This window comes from Antechinus flavipes, chromosome 4 (genome assembly GCF_016432865.1).
Source record: "Antechinus flavipes isolate AdamAnt ecotype Samford, QLD, Australia chromosome 4, AdamAnt_v2, whole genome shotgun sequence".
Lineage (NCBI taxonomy): Eukaryota > Metazoa > Chordata > Mammalia > Dasyuromorphia > Dasyuridae > Antechinus > Antechinus flavipes.
Window position 1 is genome coordinate 120,197,388 of NC_067401.1, and position 21,481 is coordinate 120,218,868.

The 21,481-nt window shown below is 41.7% G+C and overlaps 1 protein-coding gene across 9 annotated transcripts in view; it reads right to left on the reverse strand.

Annotated features, from left to right (window-relative positions):
* MSI2 (musashi RNA binding protein 2) overlaps positions 1 to 21,481 on the reverse strand; it is a 516,507-nt gene that overhangs the window by 35,495 nt on the left and 459,531 nt on the right. For 3 of the 9 annotated variants that reach the window (XM_051994222.1, XM_051994220.1, XM_051994224.1), the window contains exons 11-12: positions 13,923 to 13,946; positions 11,154 to 11,216 (exon numbers count right to left, since the gene is read on the reverse strand). In XM_051994222.1, the coding sequence (XP_051850182.1) occupies positions 11,154 to 11,216; positions 13,923 to 13,946 (87 nt within the window). Of the gene's footprint in view, positions 1 to 11,096; positions 11,217 to 13,922; positions 13,947 to 21,481 lie in introns of all 9 variants that reach the window. The other 6 variants (XM_051994223.1, XM_051994221.1, XM_051994225.1 and 3 more) reach the window with 3 other exon arrangements.

The following is a 21,481-nucleotide window of genomic DNA, read 5'->3' on the forward strand; positions in this document are numbered from 1 at the left end:
AGGTGAAATGAGCAAAACCAGGAGAACATTGTGTATAGTAACAGCAACACTGTGCAATGATTAATTGACTGACTTAGTTCTTGCAATGCAAGGCAATCCCAAAAGAGTTATGATAGAAAATGCTATCCACATCCAGAGAAATAACTATGAAGTCTGAATGCATATTGAAGCATATATTTTCACCGAGTATTTCTGCTTATATCCATGACAATATGCCATTGTTTAAACTAGTCTTTCTCAAAGTGTACTTCATCCAAAGAATCTGGGAGTCTCTGAAACCCTTTCAGAGGGCCTACAAATTCAAAATTAGTTTTTGATTCTAATAAGGTAAAAAAAATCTATAAATATAATCCATATAAACAAAAACTCCTTGATTTAGAGCAAAAACTCCTCAATAATTTCTAATAGTATAAAGATATTGAGCATAAAAGTTTGAGAACCATTACTCTAAAGTCAGAAGTGCTCAAGGTCTGGAAGATTTATCCAATAGCAGCTAGGTGGCTCACTGGATAGAACACTGGACTTAAGGTCAGGAAGTCCTGGATTCAACTCCTGTTTCAGACACTTATTATCTATATGATACTGGGCAAATTGCTTCATTTCTCTGTATTTTAGATTCACCTGTAAAAATGTGGACAATAAGAGTGCCTACTTTATAGGTTTGTTGTAAGCATCGAATGAGTATTTTGCAAATCTTAAAGCACTATATAAGTGCTAGAAATTAATAGGGGAGACCAGGCTGGACCAAGAAGGAGAGAGATTTTTAGGGCTCCAGAGAAGTGCCAGCTGTCTGTCACATTAAAAGAAGGCTTGACCTTAGCATATCCTTGGTGACTGGCCTCTACAATCAGCCAGCTTCAATAACCACTTGGTTCAGGCTTCTGGGGAGACTGTTTGCCCAAGTCAAGGGAGAACACTCAGGAAGTCAAACCAGCCTGGGAAGCCATATATGAGTTGCCCTGTTGAAAATAATTCCACTGATTGAAAAGACCATTAACATTCTCCTACTCCATTCATTTTAGGATTAACTTATACTTAAGCCTAGGCTTCGGAGCTGGTCACTAATTGCACTGGAGTTGATTTATCAAGTGCACAGTATTTCTATTACAAAATTATTGATTAAAGCTGATGTATTTTATCCACAATAGAGTTGATCTGAGAGCCCTGGAAAATGAATGAAGCCGAGGTCAGCGGCTGGCAGCCAAGCAGATTATTATAAATTCACTGAGGTTACTCAGATCGGTGGAGGGCTCTGGAGAAAGCCTGAGCTTTTTGAGGAAGGCAGCAATCCAGATATAAAAATGGGTAATGGGGGCATCCAACCCCAGACTACCTGCAAAGCAGATCAAGAGTGAAGTCTATAAGAGAGAAGTATTAGGATAAATCTGTTGGTCAACTGATACTAATAGAGTCAGGGCTTGGTTGCTGCATGGGGTGGTAGGCAGACATTCCTAATTTGTGGATCAAGAGATATAAGGGACTTCATAAATGAATAAACTGGAAGTTACAGAGATAGTGGGACTTGCATAGAGTCACATAAATAGTAATTATCAAAGATGAGGTTTGAACTAAGGTCCTTTTGTCTCCAGAATCAGTTCCCTTTCCATTGTAGCATGCTATATCCCCAAACGTAGGTTGGCCTTCTAATCTTACTACAAGCTTGTAGCCCCATTGCAAACACTTGCTAGCAAAGCTACTGTTTGCAAAAAAAGATCAGGAGGTCACAGAGTTCCAAGCAACCATGGTCACTCTGGTCACATAAGGAGAAGATAGCACTCTTTGGAAAAGGCCCTGATGTTGGGGATGAAGGCAAAAGGGGAAGGGATGGCAGAAGATGGGATGGACAGACTGTGTCATGGAAATGATGCAAATGCACTTGGACAGACTTTGAGAAATAGCAGAGGATAGAAAGACTCAGCATGCTATGGTTCACAGGATCATGAGTTGGATATGACTGAACAACAACAAAATTCTCTCTCTTGGAACAGACCTCTTTGGAGAGTGGGGTTCAGTAATTTATGGTACAATAATAATAGCTAACATTTACATATCGCTTACTTTGTGCCAGGTACTGTACTAAGCACCTTATAATCATTATCTTATTTGCTCTTCACAATAGCCTTGGAAGGTAAGTAGTATTATTATCCTCATTTTACAGATAAGGAAACTGAGGCAAACAGAGGTTAAAATGACTTGCCCAAGGTCACATTGCTAGTGTCTAAAGTCACATTTGACTTTACTTGTTCACATTAGAATATTTGAGTTCTTCCTAACTTCAGGCCCAGCTCTCTAGCCACCATCTGTATGCTAGAGTAGAAATAGCATGTCATCTGGAGTCAGAGAGAAATATTTTATTTATTTTTATTATTGCTATTATTATCATTATTATTTTTGGCTGAGGCAATTGGGGTTAAGTGACTTGTCCAGGGTCACACAGTTAGAAAGTGTTAAGTGTCTGAGCCCAGATTTGAACTCAGGTTCTCCTGACTTCAGGACTGGTGCTCTATCCACTGCACCATCTAGCTACTCCAGAGGAAAACACTTTAAATCCCATCCCTGATACATATGTTCTGTGTGACACTGAACATATCAGTGTCAGCTTTCTTGATTCCAGTTTCCTCATTGTCAAATGATGAGGGTAAGTAGGACAGCTAGCTAAGTGAAACAATGTCTTGAATGCTGACTTAGAATCAAGAAGTTCCAAGTCCAAATCCTTCAGGTGACTACTAACTGTGTGACCCTAATAAAATCACCTCATTTCTTTGGGCCTCAGTTCCCTCATCTGAAAATTGGAAAGGGTCAGATTCAATGACCTCTAAAATCTTCTCTGGCTCTAAATTTGGGCTTGTAGGACTATATACCACCTAATATACCTTCTACTTCTAATCACTCCAGCATCAAGTATTTAGTGAGGTTATACTGTCTGCCAGACTTTATTTGTGAAGGGCAGTCCAATATCTTTCAGACTAAAATTGCAACAAACCTCTGGAAATGATGCTTTGTAAGAAACTTGAGGCTTTGGGAAAGAGAGGACTTGAGAAACTCACTCATGTATCTCAAGGTCTGGGACCAGAGCTGATGTAGGCAATCCCAGAGTATAATACATAGCCTGACTAATTATAGCTACATTTCTATTGCACTTTACGGTTTGCAAAGTATTTTTAGCTGAAGGCTATTCCCTTCTATGTCCTAGAAACAGAAATCAAAGTTGGAACTACAGGAATAATCTCCATCAGTCCCTTCATTGTGTAGGTGAAACTCAAGATCACAGAGGGGAAGGAATTTGGTGAGTTCATGGTAGGACTGAGGGAGTACCAGATCCCTGCATCCCAATGCCCCCCTGGATCCCCAGCCCAGCTTAGTATTCAGAGGTTGTCAATTTGGAATCATCTGTTTTGTTTTGTTGTAAAGGTGACAAGATTTAGGTGGGCCCACTTGACCCACTCAGAAAAATACCTTTTCTGTTGTTCTCATCACTCTGATTTGATAATTTCATTTGTTCATTTCATGTATTGAATCTAGAATGGCTCTGTTACACATACAAGAGACAGGGGGAAGGCAAAAAACCTTTTCCATTATCATCCAGTCCTGGGGCTGGGGTCAATCAATAGAGAGCTGCTCCTATTGCCTTCTGATGGGGGGTAGACTCAGGAAACTCCGAGTTCAAATCCTGCCTCAGTCATTTATTGGTAGTATGTTTGTGCGTTGTGTACGAGGGAGTGGGTGGGTGGATTTACTAATATATGATCAGTTTGTGATAAATTTGTAATCAGTTTCCTTGATCACATTATTTGCCCTTGTGTTGGCTAATGCAGTTCCATTCTTGTTAAGATATGGTAACCAGATTTATAATCAATTTTCATATACTGGTTTTAGTCAAGGATTGTTGTTATTTAGTCCATTAATTATGTCTGACTCTTTGTGATCCCATTTGGGGTTTTCTGGGATAGATACTGGAGTGGTCTGTCATATCCTCCAGCTCATTTTACAGATGAGGAAACTGAGCCAAACATGAGTCAGTTACTTGTCCAGGATCACAAAGCTAGGAAGTATCTAAGGCCATATTTGAATCTGACTCTGAGCCCGATACTCTGTGCATCATGGTGCCACCTAAGGACCTTATGCTATAAAATAGTATAATGTTTTCTAGATTTGATTCTAAAACTCTCTGTGTTGATGCCCAAATCAGACTGGCTGAAGGAATAGGCTGTGCTTTTAGAGGACCACAGTTTCCAATAGCTCCGAGGTTGTTTTCCTGGAAAGCAACACTATTTGCTTAGAGTCCATCTCTCCTTAAATCTCATTTTCTCCAGTTAAATGCATTATTATTATTATTATTATTATTATTATTATTATTATTATTATTATTATTTTGCTGAGGCAATAGGAGTTAAGTGACTTGCCCAGGGTCACACAGCCAGGAAGTGTTAAGTATCTGAGACAGATTTGAATTCAGGTCCTCCTGACTTCAAGGTTGGGGCTCTATCTACTGTATCATCCAGCTGCCCCAAGTTAAATGTATTATTTTACAGTTATTCGCAAAGAAACTCACTGGCCACTTTTGTACTTACTTATACTGCATCATGAGCTCTTCCAGTAACTTATCCCTAATACATGGCTTTGAGCTATCTTGAAAAGATTCTGCAAATCTGAAAATGTCACACCATTTTTCTTTAGAAAAATCATAAAGGAAACCAAACCCAGCGTGGATTCCTGAAGGCTCTTAGTTTTCAATCTTCTCCAATCCAGATATTCCTTTTTATCCTGTTTCCCCCTCCTGTCTTAAAGCCACTTTTAGTCTTATGGGGTCTCTACTTTTTAAGGGCCACCCCTGTCTAGCATGGCAATTGCCACATCACACCTGCTCAGCCTAGTTAGCATGGCATCTGAATTCTCTCAAATGACCTGTTATAAAACACAGAATCATAGATCTAAAGCTGGAAAGAGACTCAGAGGCCATCTTTTCATTTTACAGAAACTGTGGCCAAAGGAGACTCCAGGTTACTTATCCAAAGTGACTCCGATATTAAGAGTCAGAGGCAGGCTCTTTTATCTACATGTTTATCAAAACCTTTTCCAAAAGTAATTAGATTTTCAGCCTGGACTATCTGCTAGTCAAGGTGAAAAAATGATTCATAGCATAAATTTCCTTTAAGCTAATTTCTCTGGCCTACTCTGGATCTCTTGCTATGATACTGTCTAGTGGTTTGTGGCATTTGTCATCCTGGATTCAGATTATCAGGCACTCTAACCATGAGCCAGAAGGTGCTGGCCTTCAGTCAGAAAAGAAATTCTTACAGCCCAGGCAATTTGCTGCTCTGCTAACTTTTCAGCTATGGTCTTCATTTACTTGGGCATTGTCTATGTCAAACAAGAGGGTCCAACTTCTTCGAGGATACAAGGCTGGAATCTCTTCATTGACTGTGTGAGCTTCCCCCAACCCGGGTGCCATGGATACCCTAAGACAAGCACATAAATTACAGATTAGCTCAGTTAATCAAAGGCCATGCGGATGGGATCAGGTTTGACTCTTGGATAGGTTAGTGGGCTTGACTTGATTTCAGCCTGCATCCTTCACCTCAGCAAGAGGTATAACAAAGGTGGGCAGCCAACCACAAGCCAATGGGGCGAGACCATGGACAGTTCCCTGTGACACAGCTTCAATACCAAACACTTTGATGAATTGTCACAACTCAAGTTTTGTTCCCTAGGATCTGAGTGTACAGGATAGTTCCTCTCTCACTCAGGCTATACCTATTCTCCCTAAGCTTTGGACTGCCAATATCAGCATGGTTTGAGCGGGGGCTCTCCTCAAAGCAGGGCACATATCTGACTATGGGACCAGCTTATATCCTCTAGGAGACCACATAACCAATGATGGCATGAGGAACTTTCCCCAGCTTGCCCTTCTTGATGGCAACAGTTAAACTCTTATTTCCTCCAGCTATCTTCATGGGAGTAGAGGCTGACATCTCCTGGAATTTGGATACATAGACATCGTGCACACTAGAGATCAAATCCCTTTTGCTGCTGGGTGATAGAAGGTGATTCTTCACATTCATTTGCTGAAACATCAATAGGGGGCTCACCTTGCTTTATTACTACAGGGCACAGACTGCTGAAAGGGAAGGGAGAAGGAGGAAAGGGGCTTCAAGAAACCATATCCACAGATTATTATTATTTTTTTTTTAAAGAAAATCCATTTGGGTTAATTACTAACAAAAAAGAAAAAGAACATAAAGTTTAAGATTAAATTCCAAATCTACTTCTGTTCCCCCACCTTTTTTTCTTTTTTCTTTTTCTTTTTTTTTTTTTTTTTTGAGCCAGACAGGTTTTAACAGAGTCATGATGGGGAGGCCTAGAGAGCTGAGGGTGGTGGCCCAGTTTTAAACTGGGGAGCAGGGAGTGTGAAGGGAGGTGGTGGTGGCTGATGGAGAGAACATGGATCCAAGCCTTGGCAACATTGAAAACATGGAGAACCTTTCTCTTTCTGTCAACCCACGGCTATGCTTTAAATGGCTGTACTAGGCCGAGCTGATGGAGACCTGTAATATCAACTCAACAATGCATGTTCTATAACTACGGCTACAGCTACCGGTACATGGACTACAGTGCATGCATTTAGTTCAATCCCACAGATACATACAATCAATCTAAGAACAGGCAGGGGAGGTGTGAAATGTTGTACTGGACGACAGGTGTTTTGGAGTTTTAAGTAATAATTTAAAAAAAATAAAAATAAAGTGTACAAAAAAAAGACATTTCTCGAGAGTTGGATATGAGTTTGTTTCTTGAACTGTTTCATCTGAACAAGCAAAAACATGCAAACCAGCTGCTACTAACAGGAAGCTGGACACTGAGAGAGGATTAATAGGTGAGGACAAACCTTCCCGCTGAGCGTGCTCAGAAGAGTGTTTGAGAGGAGGTGTGCAGATCCTAGTGTAACAGAGGCCAGGAAAGGGTGCCTCAGAGACACTCTCTCACAGCAGCCCCAACCAAGCAAGAGAAAAGACAACAAGACATAACTGCTCACACTCACCACCACTGTCAGTAACTCATGTTACGAGATTGGGTTATGGCTGGCAAGTATAAAGTACAGTAAGGTGTCCTGCTCTGGGACTGAGAGGAAGGGGTGGGTGCTGCAGGGGAATGTGGGAATGGGAGGGGGCGTGGGGTTTGGAAGTGGGAAGGCTGGCATATCAGCCTACCCATGATGTCAGCTTTAGGGGGCGGGGAACGGTGCTAGATGGGGGAGATTCTCCCAAAAAAATGCTTCCCTCTCCCCTGAAGTCCTATGAGTAGATGGCAAAGGGGAACCAAATTGGATTGGGGGATAGGGCTTGGGTCAGGGTTGGTACTGTTAAGACTGAATGAATAAGCTGAAAATAAACAAATAAATTCTACGCTGATCACAAGAAAAGATGACGTTTCGAACGGCCGGTGAAGTCAAAACAAAAGTGATACTGAGAGTGAAGTTGTCTAGGAGTTAGAGGGGGAGGCTGGTGGGGACCGAAGCTCTGCCCAGCTCAGGTCCTCGGCAAGTTCATAAACATCCTTCAGAGAGGTCAGCTGGGGCCTGGGGCAGAGCTAAATGACCCTCTAGATCTCCCACCCCAGGACTAGGGCCTCGGATGATACAAGTCACTCACTGGGCAGCCAATCCAAGTCAGAAGGCAGCTCCTCTCCACCTTGCCTACCCCTGTGGCCAGAGGTTAGCAGCTCTTGGGAATATCCCATCAGTAGTTTTTGAAGAAAAACATCACAAACAAAAGGACTAGGGGAGGTGGAAGAGGGAAAAGAAATCCAGGAAGGAAAAAGAAGGGTCCAAAATGTTGATTGGTCAGCAGTCCAGGTCTATTAGCTCCCCCAAGGCAGGGACCGTGTCTTCTATTTCTTTCATATCCAGGACAGTATTAAGCACATAGAAGGTGCACCCTAGATAGCTGCTTAATTGAACCAAAGTTTGAAACTAGGGCATCCACTGCTGACATGTACCTCATCAGGGCAAGGGAGCTCTGCCCGTCCTTGTGGATGGGTGGTCTGTTTTAGTTTGAAGATAGCTGGCAAATCAGAAGGAATGGGAGGACAGGAAACTGTCCTCACTTGAGTGTGAGAGTAGTGGGAGGGGAGGAAGGGGACCATGCAACAAATCTTGATCTAAAGGAAAGAAAGGCAAAGATCTCCATAACCTGACCACATTTCCTGGCCTCACAACTACACTAACTTTGACTTCTACTAAGGCCGATTATCCCAAACCAGGAACATTTTAGCAAGCACAGGGGAGATTTACACTGGAAAAGGTTGGGGTCCCTCAAGCATCCAGGTGATCTTTTGGACACAGAGCCAAAACAAACACCAGCAGGGGGCATTGTGGAGGGGCTACCTCAGAACCTAGGGCTGCCATCCCCAAATCCCTAGGGGAGTCTGAGGTCAATACTCCTGAATACAACTCACTAACAGTGCAGAAATGAGAATGACTGACCCAAGATGACCTGTTGGAGACTTCTCTCTAGATGAAAATGGCTGCAAAGAAAACACCATTGTTTGGGAGGAAGAAAGGGAAAAAAAACGAAACATGTTTCACAGAAAATGGGTCTGTCCTTGGGTTAGGGGCTGGACAGGGTGACTCCCTCTGGGGTTTTGGGGAGTGGGGTGGGGCTGGGGATTAAGGTTGAGGTGAAGGCAATGGGAATTCATCATTCTCCAACTTGCAAAGAACTCCATGCTGCCCTTTAAACTTGCCACAAAGTCAAAGGGGTGAGGGTGGGGAGGGAGGGAAGAGGTTTATTTGGGGTTAAGGTTTAGCTTCATATTGCAAGTTAAAAAACAAAACAAACAAAGAACTGAATGGAACAGAATAAATAAATAAATAACAACACTCAAAATCTTGAGGTTTTTTTTTTTTTTTTTTTCAGGCACAGGTTTGACCAAAGCTCACTTGTCAAGGTACCAAAAAAAAAAGCACTCAGGGTTAAAACAAAAACAAAACAAAAAAAAAGGAAAAAAAAAACCAACATAACACAGAATCAAGGCAACAATCATCTCCCCGGAGCCTCTGGACGCTTAGGGGCAACTGGCCAGAGCTGAGGGTGAGCCCCTGGAAGGATTCTCCCAGGCCAAAGCTGAAGAAGGCTCCTCCTCCTTCCCCCACCCCAGCCCAGGTACCAGGGATCCCAGACCCAACATCCAACTTCAGTGGCTTCTTGCCTGGGTTAGTCATATTGGGGCTTTAGGAAAACCACCCGCTCTGTTCCACTTCCCAGCTCTCTGGCAAATTGTCCCTCAGCAACCCCTATGTTCCACAGGCCACAAAAAGAAAAACCGGGGATTGATGATGTGGGGGGAGAGGGTCCTTTGTAGCTCCACAGGAAGTGCCAGTTTGCATGGAACGGAGTTTTAAAAAATGTCTTTTATTGATATCTTACATTGGGCCCCACTGTGCCATCTTCTCATCACTGAGGGGTTTGGGGTTTGGGCATTTATTTTCATTCTGCATTTTTCTTCACTTCTCCCTATTCCATCCCTTAAGAGCCACATTTTATCAGAGCAAGCTCCCAGCCAGATGCACTTTAGCTCCTGTCCACAGGGCACCAGGAGACATTTGCAAACTCATGCCTCCACATTAGCTGGAGGTAGAGGATGTCTTTCTGGCCAGGGCTGGTAAGAACCAGGAGAGACAGAGAGAGACACACAGAGAGAAAAAGAGACAGAGACAGAGACAGAGAGAGAGAGAGAGAGAGAGAGAGAGAGAGAGAGAGACAGAGAAGAGAAGAGACGAGACAGAGAAGAGACAGAGAGAGAAGACAGAGAGAAGAAACGGAGAAACAGAAAAAGAAAGAGGGAGAGAGAAGGAAGGAGGCATGGAGAGAGGGAGAGAGAGAAGGAGAGGGAGAAAAGGAATGAGTCAGAGACAGAGAGATAGAGAAAGGCAGAGACAGAGAGGAAGAAGAGAGAAAAAGAGAGAGAGAAAGAGAGCACCCCCCAAAAGAGAGGCAGAGAGACAGAGACACAGAGAGAGAATGAGAACCATGTCCACTGAAGTGATTTCAAGAGAGGGCCCAGCCTCTGGTCACCATTGAGAAGACTGAAATGTAGCTTCTCTCTGGATATCCAGGGGGAGCTGAGGCCCATGCTTAGAACAAGATAGGAAATTTCAGGGAGCCAAGACAGAACCTCTCCAGTTGGCATCCCAGGCTCCCTCCAGCCCCAGCCAGTTAGACTGAACTTTTACTAGTAAAATTTTTGCACTTAACTTGAGCTGGCCCTGAAGCTTCTAGTATGGCTTTGGAAAGTTTAAGACCTTGGGTAAACAACTAATGATAGCTTGGGGTGTTTTTCCTTAAGGCCAGACAAAAGTTGCTAAGCTGGCCACAAGGCTAGGCTGAACCAATGAGGGGAAATGGAAAAGCCCAGGTATTAGAAAAGTTGAGGGGGTCACAAACTGAGATGTTTGGCCTGGTCTCAGCCTCAGGTCAAAGAATATGGGAAGAAGAGCTGGTGAGCTTGAGGGAAAAACAGCTTCACTCCAGCCAAGCACATCATTCTGAGACTCTGGCTGTACCTGAATCCATTGTCTGGGTAAACACACCTCTTGGTAACAAAGGGCAAGATCACTACTTTGGATATCAAGAATGGGTAAATAAGTTTGAATTATAATGTTTTTTGGGTGGGGAGGGGGAGGGCACGGGGGAAGAGGCCTTTGGTCTTTGAATTTCCTCTCTCACACCTCCTTAGAACTCCTAATAAGGTCAGAAAAAACAGTAGGAGGGTGACTGTTTTTAACCTGATACAAAGTCAGGGGGCAAAATGATCACAGCTGTCAAATAAAGGAGAGATATGAGTTTAAAAACAATTTGATTCTTTTTTTTTCCTTAAAGATAAATGAAAGAGATAGAGAGAGAGGAAAAAAATTCAGTCTCTGGTTTGCAGTTTGGGTTCCACATGCCCTCAGAGATTCCTCAGGCCTCACGGTCCCAGTTCTATAGCCTTAGCTCTTCTCTTCCCTAACCCTCCCTGGGCTTCCTGGCCAAAAGTGTGACCCAGTGGTCAGAGTGCTGGACAGATGCAGCCACACAGAATACCAACAGAGCTTTTACCTTCCCCTGCACACTGGGGGTATGCCGTGTAGCCGCCTCTTCCATACACCTCCCTACCTGATCCTCTTGCAGCTGCCACTGCCGCTGCTGCCACTGGTCCATATGCTGCTGCTGGAAAACCTGGGCACAATGAAAAAGGGAAGATAATAAGTAAAGGTTCGGGGAAGGATAGTTTTTGCTTGTTCCCTCCTCTCCCCAGCCCCTACCAAAAAAGATATCGTAGAAGAGGAGGAAGACATGGGTTAGGACTGAACACACAAGAACTTTTCAAGAAATGAACTTGTTAGAGTAACATATTAGTGATTCTCAACCTTTTGGGAAGTGTGACATCCTCTGAATTGTCTTAATTTTGTAGCCCTCCCCTCCATCCCACCTGAACATGATATATGAGTATGATCTGTTCATTTTTATAATTAAAGTGAGTGGTTTATTTTAGGAGGAAGGGAAGGGGAAAGAAGAGAGACTGACCTGTGATTTCATTAATATAAGGAACTATTTTTGAAGAACTTTCCTCCATTTATAATCCTAGAGAGCTGTTTAGGGAATTGAGAGGTTAAATCGGGGTAGCACAGCCACTCCATATCAGAGGTGGGAATTGAACCCAGGGCTTCCAAACTCCAAAGCTGGCTCTCTGTGCTACCCTAAAATGAAGGGGAATTCTTACTTTTAAAATTGATATTCACTAATAACAATAGTCTATAGTTTTCCCTTTTTTACTTTATCCTCCCTGGTTTAGGCACTGACACTATATTTGTTTGATAAAAGAAGTCTGGTAGGATATTTTGCTACTTTTTATTTATTTATTTGTTTGTTTGTTTTTGGCAAGGAAATTGGGGTTAAGTGACTTGCCCAGGGTCACACAGTTAGTAAGTGCTATACATCTGAGATCACATTTGAACTCAGGTCCTTCTGACTCTAGGGCCATCTGTCACTGTACCATCTACCTGCCCTTTGTTTCTCAATTTTTGAGAATAACTTGCTTAGTATTGGTATTAATTAGTCTTTAAAAATTTGATAGAATTCTCTTGTGAATCTATTGGGATCGGGAGTCTTCTCTCAATCAATTAATTTCTTTACTGCTAGTTTTCTGAATTGGATTATTTAAGATCTTCATTTCATATTCTGTTGGTTTGCATATTTTATATTTGTGAAGATAATCTATTTCTTTTGTGTTCTTAGTTTTGTTAGCATAAATATGCACAGTAGGCTCTGTGAAATTCTTTTTTTTATTGCTTCTAGTCTAATGATTTTACTTTGTTGACTATTTTGTTGATTTCATTTTCTTCCCTTTTCTTTTTAATCAGATTAGCTAAAGGCTTATGACTTTTGTTAGTCTTTTCAACAAACCCATTTTAAATTCTATTTATTATAAAAGTAAATTAGAATGAACTTTTGCTATTATTATTTAGAAATAAATGGTGTATGGGATAGAGTACCAACCCTGGAGCTAGGAAGATCTGATTCAATACCCTTATCTAACACATAGTGGATATGTGATCCTGGGCAAATCATTTAAACTTCTGGAGTTCTTGGTAGTGCTCTACTATAACACACAGAGAAGGTAACAGCCTTCATTGGTAAAGAAAATTGGAGTTCCCAATAGCAGTGAAATCAAAAGTCTAATTCCTATCCTTAACTTGAGTGCTGGAATTTAACAACTTTGATGGAGGTAAATGATGACAACTTGAGGTGTCTCCAAAGCAAGGTTGGGAATGGCTAACATGGGCCCTGAATCCACAGAGGGCAGAGGCTGGGTCTCTTTGTACCGTATTCAATTAGAGTTGTGTACGAAACTGGGCTCTCTGGGAACCACTGGTAAAAGAGCTGTTTTAAAACCAGCTGTTCTCTAAGAGGCTGCTGACTGTTGGCCGGAACGGATGGGGATAGAGGGATTTCTTCCAGTTGGAAGACATCACAAAGACAATGTCACTGCAGCCCTATCCAATTGGATTGCAAAACACTCAACAGGGGTACCAGCCCAGGAGGGCAGAGGAAACCAACTAGAGGATTTGATGAGGATCAAGTCTTATGGATTAATGCATCTGCTTATAGGCTTTCACTCTTAGGAGGCAAAGTATCTCAATTTAGTACCTCCAGTTTTGGTACTTCAGCCCAGAGGAGATGAAGCCATGGATATCAAAGGGAGTCTTGGAAAGAATCTTTGAGTCCTTCATGATTAAGCTGTAGATTTCTTAAAGGGGGATAATCATCGAGAGTGTTCCAAAGTACCTGTGCTCCTTGGAGACATTCTAGATGAGAACAAGTATCAAAGTCCTCTGTTTCCGTTATTCGGCTGAAGCAAAGAAGGAAAGGAAGAGGCCCAGAAAGACCTTGCCTCTACCCTTCTGGCCACCCCACTGCCCATCCTCCCTTAAGCTGCCCCCAACATCAACTTGAGCACACAAGCACACAAATCCTTCTTTTGCATAGACAGACAGACGGATGCTTGGAGACCTGTCCCCAGCTGCCTTTCCAATAGGTGATGCTATCTTGGAGGGCATTTAAAAAGATAACAAAAGTTTTCTTGGGTAGGTCCAAAGGCATCAATCAGTCTGATCTTAGCTGGGTCTTTGAAGGAAGGACTTTGGGATAGGGGCAAGACAAGAAGGAAAGGAGAAAGTTTGTTGAGCCAGTAAAAGGGAAAGAGCTGGGGGGGAGGAGAGAAAGGGAGCGATCCAAACACATGGCAAACTAAAAGCCTGCTAAAGTCTAAAACTACTATCTTAGCTACACAAAACTATAAAGGAGGAAAGAAACTCCACATGGAACAGGCTAGTCTAGGAGGGCACTCTAAGCTACTTAAAATATTAATTAAAATAGACATACTTGCATTTAAATATGGTAATAGGGCTGTTGGGGGAAAAAAATCCAGGTGAATTAGTGTCAATGGGTATCTCTCGACTGTCTGATCTTATCCTATCTATCATGATGATAAGAACAATAAAAATCTTGGACACTTCTATGGCAAATTCACAATTTACAAGGTGGTTTATAGAAATTCGCAACTCTGTGAAGTAAGCTACCCCAGGTATTATTATGCTCATTTCACAGATGATGAAAATAAAGTGTAGAAGTGGTTAAGAGACTACTAAGCTTACAGTAACCTAAAGTCAAAAGGTAGAATTCAAATCCAGATCTTAATGACTACAAGTATTTCCTCTAGTAGGCCACCTCCATATACAGAAGAAAGTTATATCCAAAAGGTCAATCAAATATGTTAGGTGGTGAACAAGAGGATAAATCTATGGAAAGGGTTCTTTCAGCAAACTTCCCTTTTCCATTCTCACCTCAACTTCAAGTTCTTCAAGTCAGAAACAGAATCCCAATAACCCATTTCTCTTCCACAGGGGCAATGACTTTCTCTACTTCACTGTCTCATTGTTTACTTCCAACAAAATACGAGATGATTCCTCAGTGAAAAGAGGCATGAAACTGGGTTTGGTCATTGGAGTGACGGCCAAGAGAAAGATACCGGAACAAAGGATCTATTTTCTGAGATTGAGTGCAGTTGGGCAAAGGTCAGAGAAGGGAGGGAAAACCTCTCAGCTAACAAGATGAGAGAAATCCATTATCCCTAATCTTAGATAAAAGTACCTGCAGGTGACCAAGCTCTGAACAATTGCTGGGGATTGGAATTTAATCTGATCCATCCGAGCAGAGCATAGATAACTCAGGCCCTTGTGAAAGGCTAGAGGGGGATGAAATGGGAAAGAAGAGAAAGAAGACCTGAGAGAAAAGTAACCAATCAGAATCAGACTTAAAGAACAAGTCTAACTTTCCAGCTAAGAGATGGATTTCAATTGAAAGTCTCTAGATTAGAAATAGGTGGAAAGAGAGGTCTGGGGGAGGAAGGAGAAAGTCAATGTGCTTTCAGATGAACCGAGTTGGTGCTTCAGTTATACAAATAACCCAACAAGAAAGATTCCCTTGGGGGAGCTAGATAGTGCAGTGGATAGAGCATCAGCCCTGAAGTCTTGAGGACCTGAGTTCAAATCTGACCTCAGACATTTAATACTTCCTAGCTGTGTGACTCTAGGCAAATCACTTAATCCATTTGCCTCAGGAAAAAAAAAAAAAGGTTCCCTTTTCTTCATGTCTATCTTGATTGAGGAGGAAAGTATAGTGGAAAGACCAAAGAGAGCTCTTGTATAGCAAGTTAACAGCACAAGATGAACAAGACAAATTATGGACTGTTAGATGGTCTATATTTCTCCCCAAGTTTCAGAGCCTGGCCTACCCTATCATAATTTAGTAAACCCCACCATATATGGCTCAAGACTACAGTGGGTCACAGATATACAAGGGCATCAAGATCTCGGTGTCATTCAGTTTCCAGGATAGTCTCACATATTAGGTATTTTGAGAGAGGGGAAGGGAGGGAAGAAGACAAGGAAAAGGAAGGAAGTCACACCCTTTACTGCTCAGGTTGATCTAAGCCCCCATGCTCAGAATGTCCATTATGCTCAAGTCTCAAGACAAACTCTTTGTGTTTTGAAATCGGTTGAAGAAAAAAAAAGAGGGAGAGAGGGAGATATACACATATATGTATGTGTATATATAGACAGAGAGAAGGGAAGGGAAGAGAGACAAAGAGAGAAAGAGGGAGAGATAAATATAGCTAGATGGGGAGGAGAAAGAATATGTGTGGATATTATTTGTGACCTCATTTGGGGGTTTTCTTGGTAAAGATACTGGCAAAGATATTCTAAGTCATTTTACAGATGAGGAAACTGAGGCAAATGGGGTCAACTGATTTGCCTGGGGTCATAGCTAATAAGGGCAGATTTGAACTCAGAAAGATGAATCTTTCTGACTCCAGGTCCAGCACTCTATATATCCATTTGCTGCCTTTAGAAAAATGGTGCAGTTTGCTTTTTAAAGAGTAAGACAACATCCAAAAAGACAAAGTTAAATCCTAGATGCCAAGAGGGAGTAGGAGAGACAGACGGGTGGGAGGGAGTGGAGTTCAGTGCTGGATGTGCAGAAGGTGTATGTATTTGTGTGAATTACTTTCCAGTTCTGAGAAGTGTTAGGAAGAAAGTGGGAAGCCCTCTTGGAGGGGGCTGAGGAACAAGCTGTGTGAAGAAGCCAACTCTGCCTCATCCCCCCTCCTCCCCAGACACTTTGTGACTTTTTGTTCCCCACCAGTGAACAATTCTCCAGGTCAGCTATTTGCTCTCTTTTCAGAGGCTGTCAGGTAAAGCCTAAACCCAGCTCCCTTATCTCTTCATCCTCAGCCCACTAAGTCCCGCCAAGTGAATAGAGAACATGACAAAGCAGGGGGAGAAGGGCAGTGGTGATGGTGGGAAATAAAACCCAGCCTTCTCTGTCTCTTTTCAAATAATGTTAGCACTGCTTTGATCAGGCTCTGCTGGCTTTCAGAGGCTCATAGCTGTCATTTCCCACAGATTTCCTCTTGCATTATTTCTTTCATTAAGTGATATTATCCTTTTAGTAGCAATACTGGGCTTTGCTGGGAAGCAAAAGCTTCTCCGGCAGAAAAGCTCTGTGTGGAAACACTCCAGTTTCAGGCAACTTCTTTCAGGGAAGAGGCCTTTGTCACTGAGGGTGTTCTCCTTGAAGCGAGCTGGGGGCCCAGAACCAGAGATGAGATTCAAAAGCACCAGATCCTCAAAAACTCAAGTGTGGTGTCCAGTTCTTAAACATTTAGGATCAGACATCTTAAAGCAAGAGCTAGAAAGAGCCTCATCAAGTCTATCCTCCCATTTTACAGACGAGAATATTGGATCCAAAGTTCTTATGGTTAGATTAACCATCAAAAGGGGGCTAGCTGGGAAGGGTATGGGGATGTGACTATGTGTCATGGAGGGGTGGGGAGTGATGAGTCTAAAGGGGACACTTGTTTCAGGAGTAGGGCTACTTATGATAAACCTTGAGTTTGAAGGACTGATGATGAATTACGTCACTTACCTCCTCCCTTGATATTTTAAAGCAGCTAGTAGGGCAGTGGTTAGAGCACTGGACTTGGAATTAAATTAGGAAGACCTGAATTCAAATCCTGCCCCAGACACTTAATACCTTTTTCCAACCTTAGTTTCCTTATCTGTAAAATTGAGATAATTATAGCATCTACCTCACAAGAGTTGTTTAAATGTTATATTATCATTAAAATCCAAAATGAGCCATGTATACTCAGCCAATAGAGAAATTTGTTTTGTTTGTATGCATGTTTATTGTGAAAATCTTTTTTGTTTAATTGGGAGGGGCACTAAAGGGGAAATAGATAATATTTGCATATAAAAAATCAATCAACATAATTTTTAAAGAAGGAATGGGGCTGTTCAACTCTTCTTGAGGCAAAAATCCAAACCCACAAACTCCCTAGTTAGACATTGCCCAGGAAGCAGCAGTCTTGTAAGCTCCAAGCCTGGTCTCCAACACGCTCAGTTTCAAAGTTCTTGGCCAGGACAGGAGACCACTGAGACACTCAGAAGCAAATGTCAACCAAGACACCCAGTTGAAGAGCCAATCTTTGGGTTTTTAGCAAAGTCCAAACAATCCAAAATGGAGGGCAGTATTGACCTTCTGGGAGATTCTGAGGAGAGAATGAGAGGTACAAAAGCAGGAGTTCTTGGCTCGAGGCTCCATCCAGCAGGATTGTGGATAAATTTCAAGGATTCTGTGAATCCCTTTATAATGGTATGCATTTAAAAAAACCAACGTTATTCTAAGAAGAGATTCTAGGCCTGGTCAGACTGACCAGTGTGCTGGGTACTGGGTCCTCAGCCCTTTTTAAGGAGAATACTCCTACTGACAGATGTCCGTCTCTCTGAAATAAGAAATTGCCTGAACTCAGATTCTGTTTACCCCAGGTTTTTCTGTCCTCTATTTTCCCAGCAAAAGGGTCTATGACACAAATTAGGTTGAGTGTCCCTCTCCAAGAGCAAGTTTCTAGGAAACATCTCCATTTCCAAGAGCTCTGATACAACCCCCCAAAAGCTCTTTTCATGGTTTTCTTTTTCTGTCAATTCTAGAAAATGGAATAGGGAGAGAGAATAAGCATTTATTAAGCACCTATCACATACTGTGTTAAGTACTTTATGAATATGTCATTTGATCCTCACAACCATCTTGGGAAATAGATGCTATTCTTGTTCCTAATTTATAGTTGAGGGAACTAAGGCAAGCAGAAATCAAATGATTAATGTCTGAGGTAGAATCTGAAATCATATTCCAGAGCCAGCTGCTTCTAGTGGAAAGAGCACTGGGTCTGGATATAGAGAACACTAACTAGTTGTGTGACCTTGGATAAAACACAACCTCCTGTCCTCTGGTTTCCTCATCTATAAATAATGAAGGATTTGACTACAAGGTATCTATATCTATTATCCCATAATTCTCCCTAGTTATGACAAGAAGGGAGATATTGTAGGGCCTTGGAAAAAGTAGTGGCTGTGCATCCACAGAACCAGAGTCAAATCCTGACTGTCACTTCTTCCCCATGTCACCTTAGAAAAGTCACTTGATACTAAAAACATCCAATTTCTTCCTCTGTAAAATAAGGAGGGTGTAAAGATGATTCAATGGCCTGTGAGATCCCTCCTTGCTCCAGATCTAGGATTCTAAGACCAGTCTTGCAAGAGGATATTTTTTTGGCCTTCAAGCCCAATGGAAAATATAGAAAATATGGTAGCTTCCATTGGAAAATGAAAATGAATTCTGTGTGGAGGATGGCTAGAATAGGAGAAGAGAACCCATGGAAAGCTCCTATCCTTCATAGCTCAGCCAGCAACTCTTAAGTCTCCCTTCCAATGCTTTTAAGGACAACATTTCTCTCTTGGAATGTGCAGAGTTTACTCTATACACTATATATATGGTAATTATTTCTGGGGACATTGTAGGTGCTACTGTCTCTGAGTCCTATATTGAGTCTCCTCATATATGGTCCTCTTCAGAATAACAGATTGATTTCATCAAAGCAGTGAGATCACTGGAAGTAAGCTATCTTTCCAGATGCTCAGGAAAGCTTCATGACTGTACCTTCCCACAAAACTTTGGATTCAAGGATATAGCATAATTCTCAGCTCTCTTTAAGCCCCTAGAAAACCTGAGCTCAATGTCATCCAGTAGAATTGATAATCTCTGCTTATTTGTTTCATAAACCACATACTATCCACTAACATGGTTCTTTACAGATCCTCCAGGAGGGCGTGAGGCCTGCTCAGGCCCAAAGTAAATTTACAAGGACCTGAATTGTCTCCTGCAGTCTGAAGGTAATCCTGTTTTCTCCTTCGTAAGCTCGTTTTTGTTTTGGCCTCTTCTGCTTCCCCAAACAATTATTCTTGTCAAATTTCCCAGCTGTTCCAACTGTGGCCTACTCAAAGTGGAAGGGGCTGGAGGGGTGAGCTTCTAACAGCTGCTTCTCTGCTCAGCAAAGAGCAGGGAAGAAGCAGCTGGAAGAGAAGGGAAATGTTTCCAGAAGTTCTCTGACTGCCAAAGGTGATGGTGTGTCCAAGAACACCTTGCCTTGCACCTCCTATTCTCTGTCCGTCCCACCCCATCTTCTGTCTTCACATCTTTTACAGGATGTCCCCCCATCTTGGGATGATTCATTCCCCACCTTTGCTTTTGAGAATTCCTAACTTTTGTCCAGATGCATTTCCATGGACCTTATTAGGAAAGACCTTTCTAGATTCCAATGATCAGTGAGCTCCTTTCTTCCCTTAAATTACTTTATATTTAATAATAATGACACTAGCTGGCATCTATATAGGGTTTTTAGTTTTGCAAAGCATGTTACATGTTAACTCATTTGACACATACACATATAATGCATATATATATCTGTACATACACACATATACATACATGTTTCTTTCCTTCCAATTAGAGTAGAAGCTCTCTGGGAATAGATATTAAAGTATAGTCTGAAACATAGCTGAAGATAAAAGGTAGAAAATGGACCTCTGATTTCATTGATTTAGAAGGCTCCCAGTTGAGAAAATTCCCTCTCCCAAGACAGGTTATCAACATCTCTGCAATTTATAATTACAGACAGTTGCCTAGAATACCAAACCATTAAGTTACTTCCTCAGTACATATCAGAAGCGAGATTTGAACTCAGGTTTTCTTGGCTCTGAGGGCAGCTCTTTATTCATAATTGCATATAATGCACCTCAGAGAATAGGAGGTTCATAATAAATGTTTTTTGAAATGAATTGACAGGGTGAGGCATAAAACTAAAATTGAAGTAAAAGATGGGAGACTTTCCATTTGCTCTTTTTTTTGGGGGGGCACTAGTGAAAGGAAGAATAGGGGACTCAAAGATTTAGAACTAGAAGAGACTTGAAAAGAGAGGGTACAGCCCAGAATAGACTAAAAAGCAAGAGAAGGTTGTCAGGGAGATCCTCTTGGGCACGAGCTTCTGCCTCCTGATTCATCTTACTAGCAAATGACCCTGGCCAAAGAGTGGGAGAAGTTCTGGGCTCACTGAGGTCCCTATCTTTAGTTCCAGGAGAAGGAAGTGACAGAAGCAAATACTGTTTGCCTTTTGGCTTGAAAAGCTTCCAGCCATCCCTTGCTTTAGAGGGACCCTGGCATTCTCACAGGCCTGGTGTCACTTCTCACCTTCAGTCAACAGATGCACACTCTTGAGCGATTTATTTATTTATTTTTAAAAGGTCTAGACGTGTCATTTGCTTTTGCTGATGGAAATTAAAAGTGAAGGGCTTGAAGAAGGGTAATTAAGTTCATGCTGGCAGACTTATTATGGATTTTGTAAATCTGTGTGAGCCAGGAAGCCCCTGCTGCAATTTTAAATAGAGTAGGGTGATGGTCAGTGCTGTGGAGAGAAGGGCATTAAATCAGAATTAAATCCCTTAGCAAATGGTAAGACAAAAAGAAAAAAAACTACAACGTGGTCTCTCTCATTGGACATTGTTATATAGTGCTCGGCAATTATATTTTTTGGGGGGAGGAGGGGTGAAAGATCAGTGTAGGTAACTTGGGAGTAGAAATTCCCTCCACCAATACATAGAAGGCATCTCATCTAAATTTATAATCTTAAGACAGCTATTGAGGCTTTGAGACATTGTGATTTTCCTAGCCAATATGTGTAAAGAATTGGTCTCTAAACTTGGGTCTTTCTAACTCTGAGGTTAGCTCTTAGTATATTACATTAGATCTGCTGTCTCTTACAATAATGACAACAATAAGCATATATTTGTGTATGTATAAATGTATATATGTATATACAAATATATTTTATAGTTTACAGAATGCTTTACTCACAACCCTCTAAGATAGATAGTCTAAATATTAATATTCCTATTTTGCAGCTAAGAATCAGCCAAAAAACCCATTAGATCCTACCTGCTTATATTTTTAGATGAGGAAAATTGAGGCTAAGGGATTTGTGTAAAATC